Source organism: Cryptotermes secundus, unplaced genomic scaffold (genome assembly GCF_002891405.2).
Source record: "Cryptotermes secundus unplaced genomic scaffold, Csec_1.0 scaffold6683, whole genome shotgun sequence".
NCBI lineage: Eukaryota > Metazoa > Arthropoda > Insecta > Blattodea > Kalotermitidae > Cryptotermes > Cryptotermes secundus.
The window spans coordinates 10,163-21,266 of record NW_019729319.1 but is presented as its reverse complement, the minus strand read 5'-3'; the positions used below and the strand labels follow the sequence as shown (position 1 = coordinate 21,266).

The 11,104-nt window shown below is 41.8% G+C and overlaps 2 protein-coding genes across 2 annotated transcripts in view; both read left to right on the top strand.

Annotated features, from left to right (window-relative positions):
* Positions 1 to 2,166: 2,166 nt before the first annotated feature.
* On the top strand, positions 2,167 to 7,418 carry LOC111865644. The gene is made up of 3 exons (XM_023853831.1): positions 2,167 to 2,430; positions 6,260 to 7,305; positions 7,412 to 7,418. Exons 1-3 carry the CDS (start codon positions 2,167 to 2,169, stop codon positions 7,416 to 7,418), a joined length of 1,317 nt encoding a protein of 438 aa, XP_023709599.1.
* The window catches only part of LOC111865645, a 13,045-nt gene continuing 9,238 nt past the window's right edge, over positions 7,298 to 11,104 (top strand). The window contains exon 1 of the mRNA XM_023853832.2: positions 7,298 to 8,430. Within this exon, the coding sequence (XP_023709600.1) occupies positions 7,421 to 8,430 (1,010 nt within the window). The 5' untranslated portion in view covers positions 7,298 to 7,420. The remainder of the gene's footprint in view (positions 8,431 to 11,104) is intronic.

The window sequence follows — 11,104 nt, the reverse complement described above, 5'->3', positions numbered from 1 at the left end:
AGGAGACAAGCCGAATTGCAGTGGTTACAGGATCCAAGCGAAATATATGGGGATAATCTGAACAAGATAAGATGTGAAACCAGCTGGCATTTCAGGAATAAAAAGAGGGAATATCTGAAAGACAAAATTTATGAGCTTGCAAGTAACAGCAAGAACAAGGACATAACTTAATGAAGGATGAGGATGGTGATCTATTTGCAGATTCCCACAACATTTTGAATAGCTGGAGGAACTACTTCTCTGTTATTGAACGTTCGGCAGATAGAAATACGTAGGTAAGCCAATAAGTAAGTTAGGAATGGTTAGAGAACTTAAACAAATAAGATTACTGGCCTGAAAAATGCTTTTATTTCTCAATATAATCTCCCTGTGCATTGATGTACTTGTCCCATAATTTCACAAGCCCTGAAAACCAGTAGCATAAAATTCTCTGGGCTGCTGTCGGAACCAGGCGGTGACTGGGATCACGAAGGCACACCTCATTTGAGGCTCAAAGACCAACCGTAAAAGCCGACTCATATTGTAACATCCTCAGGAAACTTCATCAGGCCATTTAACAGAAACGACCAGGACAGCTCAATAAAGGAGTGTTGGTTTTGCATGACAACGCGCGTCCCCATAATGCCAACAAGATAAATGAGACGCTGCGAAATTTCAAGAGGGAAGTCCTCGAGCTTCCTCTGTTTTTGCCGTTTTTCCCGTCAGAGAGGATGTTACATAAAGACTATTACCGCAAGAGTTCAGTTGGGGAAAAAAAATCTGTGGTCGTAGGCCTCAAGGGGCCTGATGCCAAGACGAACTGATTGGCGGTAAACAGCCATTCGTAAAGTAATTCTGACTCTGACTCTGCGGGAAGTTCAGTTTTCAGTTTCTAGGTGACTCTGTGGAGTGTCCAGGAGAGCTCAACGTAACTGAGAGACTTGTGTAGAGTGCTTACAAGAGAAGTGAATAGGAGACCTCACATCTGTGTTATATTTGCACTAATCTTGAAAGTGTTACGGTGATTTGTAGTTACAAGTAGTGAGGATCCAACAAACCACTTCACCAATCCAAATCCGAGTCTAAGTCACGCAAACACTTGACAATATATAGAGGTTTCCTGTCAGTGAAGGCTCGTGCAGCAGGTTATGCTCAACTTGTGACACAACTCTGAAACTGCAGTTAGCTAGTTAGACAGCCGTAGGCTCCTTGTCCAGTACCACGTACATGTGGATTTACATGGTTTAGGATTACTTCTGCCTGTGTCCTGTATAAGTTAAGGAATTTTGATAGCCACGTGCAATTCGCGGACTGGTGTTCACCTGTCAAGATTTCCACTAGCGCGGAGTGCTCTGTTGTGCAGGCGCTGCAAATTCAAGAGGTAAGCGTCCATCGCATTATCCCAGGTGGGACTCGCAAGAGTTATAACTCACCTACTCAGAGGTTTGTAAAGCTTAAGTTTCATATTAATACTTAAACGCCTACTTGTGAACAGAGAATTGGGTACAGCACTTTCGAAGTGGTATCTCCATGTCGTCATCTTGTCGAAAGTGACACCGAAATACACTGCATTATTTACAAAGTAATATCCCGTCCGCTTACTTATAGTACGTCAGGCCCTCTAGAAGAACACACAGATCGCCTACTGCTTTCCTTCATTAGTCTTCATGTTCCAGCACTTACACCATGAATTCCCTGCAGTGAATCCGCGCTGCAGTTTACAGAGAACAGGACGCTCCTGTTTCTCTGCTGCGTAAATATGGGTATATTCCGCGAACAGAGTAAGATTAGTTCCAGGTGCCCCAGAGATATCATTTACGAACAGATTGCACAATACTGGGGCAAGGAAGGAACCTTGGAGAACCCCAGAGATATTTTTCTTGGCGTAGAAAATTCACATTCTATCAAGACTTTAAATTTTCTGTCGGTGAGAAAACGAAGTGATTAAACATGTTTCGATCCCCTAGTATAGTGTCTCAACAGTCAACAAAAACACAGCTCCCCATAACCCAATTATTGTTGTGTGCATAACTGTTGCTAAGCTTACGTGGAGTTTACTCTTCCGTAACCCCAACGTATTTTCTGACCGGCTTTCAGCGGGAATGCCACAGTATGAATTACCCACTGCAGAATAAGAACCGAAAACCTGTTATGTGATGATGTAAATGTTTACGTTACTAAGTGATGATGAGGCACCGTCGTTCCCACAGTGGATGCAGTATATCAGAGTATTCCCCGCAGGGTTGCTCTGCAGTAGGACAGCATATTCGCTCATATAGTTTTTATGTTATCATAGGGACCTCAAGACGTGAAGCAGACGAGCAGATCAGTGAGAAGGACTTCAAGTTGCAGTCCCTCTTGTCAGAGATGTGCTCCGATTGGAAAGACAATGATAAATTTAAGAAAGAGCAGACAGGACCATCTGTGGATCATGGAAAAGAGATAGAACAAGTATGTAGAATATAAGTAGATATATGTACATTTTAATGTTTAGTTAAGAATACAAAAGAAAATCGATTCTTGGCATTTGTTTTGCGCAATTGTACTATTCAATCGCCGATCACGGTGGCCACGCGGTCTGAGCCATGAACTCTCTTCCCTCGCTGGAACGTATGGGTCGTGGGTTCGAAACCCATTCAAGGAAAGGATGTCTGTGTGCGTTATTCTGTGTTTATGCTATCCTGTATGCAGGTAGCGGCCTTATGACAGGCTGATCACACACCAAAGGACGGTAGGCCACGTCATACACGAAACTTAACTGAAGCAATGAGAAGCTGTTAGCACCAAATGCAAGACGTTAGAGCATGAATGCATTACGGCGGGTAGAACAGCCAGGGGAAGGTGGCTATTCAGAAGACACAAGTAAAGAGAAGGATGATAAGTGAAACATTTTGAAAGTGAAGCAAACTTTGGTAGAATTGAGGTTATGAGAGCGGTGACAAGGAAACGTTGTACTTTATGGGAAGTGAAGCCGCGAATTCTAGTGTGAACCTTCACCAGATTCAGTGATTCAGTATTGAAGGGGTGTGTTTCCCCATGCACCGCGACTGATAGTCTATTGTACGTCCCCCTTTTAATTTCTACAGTCTCCATCCTCTACCGGTACTGGTGCTCGCTATTAGCCCCTTTCTGCCAGCAAGGTTTCTACCCTCTTACTTGGCACTGGTATCTAATAGTTAGTCCCTTTCTGTCAGCGAGGTCGCCCCTCCTCTGGCAGGGGTTCCTAGTCCCTCTCTGCCAGGAAGGTTTCTACCCTCTACTTGGCAGTGGTATCTAATACTTTAATCCCTTTCCGTCTGAGAGGTCGTCCCTCCTCTGGCAGTGGTATCTAATACTTCCCCATCTACCGGAGGCATTGGAAACTACTTTGGGCGGGAAATGTATTGCCTAATTTTGCTCAGCGGTCGCTTAGAGACATGAGGTTCGTTTACGTGCCGTAAATCTATGACACGGGACCCACGGCTTAAAGTCCCTCCCGGGGGACTTGTTCCCTGAATTTTTCCGTCCTTAGAAATTCCACGACCTCCGCCGGGTTTTGAACCTGCGTACCTTGAGTCATGAGGTGGGAACGTTACCCCTAGACTACGGAGGACGCTAAACTTTACCAGAGCATCATGTCCAAGACGAAAGTACTCATTTAAATTTTATAGGTAATTATGAAATTAATTCTAACAATATGATTTGGGGTATACGTGAATTGGAATGACTTTCGATAGCATCAAACACACGCTCTGAAATTAGTTCGTAGGCCTAATTAACCTGTGGAGTGACCACAGCAGTGACCTGAAGTTTGCAGATCATGAACTGCACCAGGCTGAAACTCTTGCTTTCGACAGGGTTCAGAATATACAGAATTGTAAAGGATATACATTTCAGGAGCTATGTATACAGAATGTCCCAGGAGGAAAGGTCAATATCCTGGTATTCTAAGCAAAAACAAAGTGTATATGTACATGTGTTCTATACAGAACTGTCTCCTAGATAGAGCTATTGCACTGAAGAGTTATTTGTATTTGATGTCCAATATATATTTCCCTTCCGCCATACTGCACCACGCTCTGAAGCATGTGAATCGCTGTGATGCGTGAGTTTGCGTTCTGACTGTTGATAGTGACATTGCTGGAGTGTTGTGAAAAATGCCGAACATCTTCACAAACGCCGATATGCGGTACAATGTCCTCACACGAACTGCAAATGCACTGATATCGACGGAGAAATTTTCGAAAATGTATTATACGTTACTAGGTAAACTGTACCAACTTTGTCACTTTAACAATGAACACCGGTATCAGAAACAGTACGTAATTCATTTTCTCTGTCACTGAAACAATTCGGAATAGGAGACACATACATATTGTAACGTGGATAGACACAGCGTTGCTAGGTAACTGACAGTTATACACGTCGCGCCATGGAAGGCAAGAGTGGGAGTGCGGCGTTTCCTATGCGGTCGGCACTCGCTCGGTAAACATGTTCCAACCATATATAACGAGAATAACCTTTCTAGGGGCGCGGTCCAATACCTCCAACGTGACTTTGCGAGTCGTCGGAGGCAACGAAAACGGAAGTCCCAAATCTGAGACAATAAAATATGGTCACGAGAAAGCCTTTTGCTGGCAAGATCCAGCAGCATGTACAATGATAGACCGGTCCTCTCGTCAGAGAGGGGGGCCCGCAAAAAACAAAACCTCAACTGTCAAACAGTAATAAATATCTGGTCCTGACCCCCAGATGGGGATCGAAACCAAGACTTAATGACTGACTGTCAGTCAAAATGTGACTTCGACTTTAAGTTCAGTTTAGTGTGTTTCAGTGTTTCCGTGTGTTTAAGTAACAGTAAGAGTGACAGCAGCGGGAAGTTCTTAAGAGACCTGTGAAGATTTAAAATGTGATTTGAAGACTTTAATTATGTGCAATATTTGGAGTGATTTGAAGGCTAATTTCTGTGTTGAGATACGTCCGACTTTCCGAAACGGAAAAAATAGGAAATGCATAGGGAGTAAGAGCCGGATATGGGGTAGAACCGACCACTCCAGGAGATATAGCCCCCACTGGTGTGAGAGAGAGAGAACTTTGGATGATGGTGATACAGCTGGATCTCCTGGTACCTTGACTGAACCGCTAGGGACGAGCTGGCCTTAAGGAGGGAGTGAGCTGATGCAGCGGTTGGAGAACGGACAACAGGAAGGAAATAAACACCAAGCTAGAGAAAAAGAAGACGTTGCAAGCACAGTCCTCGGAAGGAAAGGAAAGGTGATGCACCGATAGGCTATTCGGGACGAACGGCCGTAAAGAGGGAGCAATATAACGTGGATGGTCATAGCGTTGCTAGGTAGCTGACCATTAAACACCTAGCGACCGAATACACGCAAGAAAACAATGGGAGTGCGGCTTTTTCTATCCGGTCGGCGCGACTGTTGCTATGCAACGGTCACGGCAATGCAACTATGCGGAAGTTATATAACGAGAATAACGCCAGCAGTTCGGTTTAGTGTGTTTCACTATTTGAGAGTGATTGAGTATGTTTAAGTAACAGTAATAGCGACAGCAACGGAAAGTTCGTAGGAGACGTGTGAGGATTTTCGTAAAGTGTGATTTGAAGATTTTAATTGTGTGCAATATAGAGCCGGGATAGTGTAGTCGCTATAGCGCCTGGTTACGGACTGGAAGGTAGAGGGTTCCGAGTTCGAGTCTTGATGGGGGCAAGAATTTTCTCTCCTCCAATTCGTCCAGACTGGCTCTGGGGTCCACCTACCCTCCTATCCATTGGGTAGCGGGGACCCTTTCCCAGGGGGTAAAGCGGCAGGGGCGTGAAGCTGACCACTCGCCTCCAACTAGTGACGAGGTCAAGAAAGTGGGGATCTATACATCCACACCCCCATACGTCTACATGGCATAGTGCTTAATTAGTTGGGCACAGGGACAACTCTACCTCTACCTTCAATTATGTGCAATATTTGGAGCGACTTGGAGCAGCTGAGATATGTTACCCGGAGAGGATTAGTGTGTGCGCGGAACAGAGATTTGTGAAGTCTGTAAATGAGCGATAGCGCTCTAATTGAAGTGTGCTTAAGAGAGAGTGTGAAGCCAAGGTGTTAATAAATCCAATCGTCCGAATTAGAACCGTCATTTCGTTAAGCGTAACCTCCTGCACGTGAAAATATAGTTTTTATTTTTGGCTTAGAATGACCGATACTACGACCACCCAGAATAGTGACCTTTCCTCCTGGAATATTCTGTAGTCGTACATGAATTTACACATTTTTCTTTATATCCTTAGGAAGAAACTGACAAGGAGGCGAGAAAGCAGAAAAAAAGGAAAATCGACGCTGAAGAGGACACGACGGAAGGCACTGCAGAACCTTCACATCTGGAACGGAAAGATGATTCAAAAAAAGACACAGTACAAGTTGTTGCTGGGGAAGAGAGAAAGAGTGTGGGTACATCTCATCAACGAAGGAAACGCAAAGCAACACAAGATTCAGACTCTACAATTACATGCCCAGTGTCCAAAATACCTGAAAGGAGGTGCAACTGGGTTGGAACACTGGACAGTTTACATCGCCACGTCACCTGCGACCACTGGGGTATCTACAGGAGCGGCCCTATTTTCCGCTGCGGGTCTTTCCAGAACAAGGTTCTGCTAATTTTATTCAACCAAGAAATATTTCTGTACTATAAGCATGTTACATACACTGGCATAGTGTACGCGGTCGTGCAGCAAGTCGGTGTTACTAACAAGGAATTTAAGTACACAATAAAGCTCCGGGCAGAGGATGAAACAGTGGAAAACATTACTTTTAGCTTTAAAACAGAGAAGACAAGTGAGCCTCTTGAAATCATTTTCGATGCCCGCAGGTGCATGGCTATGACCGACGAGAGTTTGATACCGTTTGTAGCAAAACATGAATTAAACATGACGGTGAAAATAAGCGAAACTGCTACACACAGCGATAGGCCGACTGAAGTCACTAAGGGAGTTAACACGGGAAAAAGGAAGAAGATGAGAGCTCATCAGGAAGAGAAAGCTGGTTCAGTCGCAAAGGGAGACGTAAAAACGACTTCTGCAGTTACATGTCCGTTGTTGAAGATACCACAATATTCCTGCGATTGGGCTGGCTCATTAAAGGACTTAGAGGCTCACGTGATACAACACCATGCGAGGATTCTGATTCAGAGTAATGTTTTCCAATGCAGTGCCCTTGAACATAAAGTTTTGCTAATACTATTTAACAAAGAAATATTCCTATATTACAAATATATCTCAACAGGTGGTGTAACTTATGTAATTGTACAGCAAGTTGGAGTTACTAGAGAAAAATACAGGTATACAGTCAATTTTTTTGGAGACGATTACACAGACGAAATAATCCTTGACTTCGCTGTGCAAGATATTAGTGAACCTCTTGACAAAGCCTTCAAATCTGGCAAGTGCCTAACCATGACAAAAGAACGTCTGCAGCCTTTCATAAGAGGAGACAAAATGGTAATGACAGTGAAAATAGAGAAAGTGGTGACACATGTGCAGATGGATGGCACTGTTACGTGCCCCTTGCTTAAAATTTCTGACCATTTTTGCTCCTCAGTTGCTAGAATCGGTAATTTAGAGAAACACGTTGAAGAGGAACATGGAGACCTTCTGAGAAGAAGTTGTGACTTTGAATGTGCATCTCTAACCAACAAAGCTTTGTTGGTGTTGGATTATAACGAAATGTTTCTGTACTATAAACATATTTCACAGAGTGGTGTCATGTTCATAATAGTTCAGCAAGTGGGCCTTACGAATGGGAAATATGGATACACGGTAAAACTCAACGCGAGGAATGAAGAAGATGACATAAGACGTCAATTTAATGCATATAAGATTACTGAGCCCTTTGGGCCCATTTTCGATAATCGCAGATGCATGGTTATTCCTATAGATAACTTGGGTCCTTACATAGAAAGTGGATATCTAGCACTGTCTGTAGTAATATACCAACTTTCTTCTTGTGAGCAGGATACAGATGAGTCTGAGTCAGATGAAGACGATATTGAAGGAGAGGCAAACGAACATGTTAACACAATCTGCCCCTTAAAGAAGATTCCAGAAAAATCGTGCCCCTGGGTTGGACCCATCCGCTGTTTATACAAGCACGCAGACAAGTTCCACGAGGATGTTCTGAAGAAATGTTTTTCTTTTCCTTGCAATTCTCTTCAAGATAAAGCCTTTTTAATATTATTGCAGGGAGAAATATTTCTCTACTATAAACATTTTTCACAGGCCGGTATTATGTACGCGGTTATACAGCAAGTTGGTCTTACAAAGAACAAATACAAGTACTCAATAGAGATTCCCTCATTAGACAGAACAGCTGGCTCCATTACTTTTACGTCTCTTGTGGGCAGGATTAGTGAGCCTTTTCAAGACATTTTCAATGCTCAGGGGTGCCTGGTTGTTAGTAGTGAAAGGTTGGTACCTTATGTATTATATCATGAAATATGCATGTTCGTGACAATATCAGGATTACCTCGATAATGACAGAAAGAATCGACTACATCCTCCCGTCAGTGCTAATATCGAACGTAACATGTCAACGCAAACGTTAGATGGAAGGTCGCGGTGCCATATTAACCTACGTCGACTTGCAAGAGGGTATAGACGCGAAATCTCTTTTTTCTGGGCCTAGTAGAGAGTTAAGTTCTCACATCTGGTCTGCCAGTGTTTATATCTCCTGAGCTCATGTATACCAGTTGGATCGCAGTCGTTAAATAATTCAAATAATGATCATATATCGCGGTGAGCTGAGATTGGTTAGATGATGTCGATCCCCCACCTTCCACAGGTGCGCATGTTCCAAATTACTAAAAGGGCAAAGGAGTTAACTGTATCCTATTGACAGGAGTATAACTTACCATTACATTATGTTGATTTCTTTTGTGAACCAATCTTCAGCTCTAGCCAGACTTACCAATATTTTGACACACTTCCTCAGAATGTAGTCAACTGTTTGTATATTAAAACATGTTTTAATTTAATAAAAAAAACGTGAATATTATTTAAATTAAAAATCAAGGTGTGATATTGCTTTCTACTTTCTAACTAAGCAGACACAAGAAAATCACATTATATTAAATCGCGTACAAAACTGCCAGGAGAAATTTAAATGTCATATTTTAACGTTAGTTTCAGGATCCCTTGAATTGATTCATTTGCAGGTGAGAAGTTTAATCCTACGGAGAATATCTAACTCTTTGGCATGCCTTTTGCTCTGTACTGCATGCAGTGTTTACATTGAATAATGATAAATTAGTTTTAAATAAAATAAAATCAGTGTGAACAGTTTCCTTATCTGAGGTATCTGTGAAATTAGATACAACATAGCGTATAATATTAAATTGTTTACAACGCTGACAGTGCGAGAACTGCATTATCTGACTGTGATTGAATATTGAGATTTCTTAAATTGTTATACTAATGAACTAGCTCCGTCGCTATGGATCATGCTAGAGCAGGATTTTCTAGTGACTATTTGCAGACGCACTGAATATGTTTTTAATTACTGTTAAGTAATTTTTCACAGCATAAAGTCAATTAAATTAAAGGATATGGTTTTATTGTGTCACGTTACGTGTTTAGGGCAGGCGACGTCGAGAACACTTTAAGGAAAATGTTTCATATTGGGAGCAGAAGTGATAAGTACATGGCCATGTTTGTTGGTTTTCACATTTTTTTAAATGTACTAATGTTGTGAGTAATTTATTCATATAACACACAAATTCTGCAACCATGTGTTCTTTTGCCATGTTCTGATTCGGTTTTAAGACTGTTATATGAGTATTAATTAATGATAATATGTTTTAATTGCAATAAACGTCAGATTTTAAATTTCTTACTTTATGTATATGAAAACATAGACACCAAGTGGGCTCTTGTATTACATGATATATACGATGACATGCTGAATAAATCCGTTTAATTTCAATTTTAATTCGCAGCTCTGGTAGCCAAGGGAATATCTTGCATTGAGGCAGTTCTATCTTCTGGGATATTAAGCCTTGTATTCCATGAGACAGAATTAAGAACCTGCATATGCATGTATACACGTAATAATGATTGAGGGCCGCAGATGTCACAGATTCATCCATTACGCACACCACGAACTGGAAAAGTTCTGGAAGGATGGCTTCACAGGTTCACCAATCTTGTTGTTCCTTGGCAAAGATCGACACTTCAACATAAACTGAACCATTAGTTTAAAATTCCGGTGAAATTATTGCGAAAAATCCCATTTCCTTACATAGGACTTCCATTTCTCCAACCTTTACACGCAATGGCCTTTGATATGTGGGGATATTCTAGATCCATACCAGGAAATTCTGTTTGGAATATTTTTATAAACAGTTGTAAATATAGCGAGGTTACGGATCTTTAAGATTACGCCACAGAATGATAACCGTAATCAAATTTGTAACCGAGTTGTTTTGAAAAGCCGAAATAGCTGAATACAGCAATAATACAGGCATACTTCGGATATATTGCAGGTTCGGTTCCAGATCACTGCAATAAAGCGATTCACACGAATGTTTTGGTTTCCCAGTGTTTACACTACACTGTAGTCTAGTAAGTGTGAAATAGCATTATGTGTACGAAACACCATGAACAATCATTTAATTAAAAATACTTTATTGCTAAAATTGCTAATCATCATCTGAGCTTTCGGCGAGCCGTCATATTTTTGCTGATGGAGAATCTTGTCTTAATGGCTGCTGACTGTGGCAATTTCTTAAGATAAGACAACAGTGAAGTTTGCTGAATCGATTCACTCCTCCCTTCACTACAGATTTCTCTGTAGCATGCGATGTTGTTTGACAGCATTTTACCTACAATAGAATTTATTTCAAAACTGGAGCCAGTCCTTTGAAACCCTACCGTTCCCTTCTCAGAAACCTAGCTTTCGGCCTATCTCGGCTTTCGACATGCCTTCCTCACTGAGCTTAATCATTTCTAGCTTTTGATTTAAAGTGAGAAGCGTGTGGAACACTCAGAGGCCATATAAGGGCGCGATTCGTGGCAGCCCAAAATAATTACAATAGTAACATCAAAGATCACTGAGCACACATCGCCATAACAGGTATAACAACA

What these genes read in the sequence shown, in the direction of transcription:
- LOC111865644 (XM_023853831.1), top strand. Translation starts at nt 2,167, where the DNA reads ATGAGGCACCGTCGTTCCCACAGTGGATGCAGTATATCAGAGTATTCC. An exon ending in ATGGAAAAGAGATAGAACAA is followed by an intron (nt 2,431 to 6,259) that starts GTATGTAGAATA and finishes TTATATCCTTAG; the next exon opens with GAAGAAACTGACAAGGAGGC.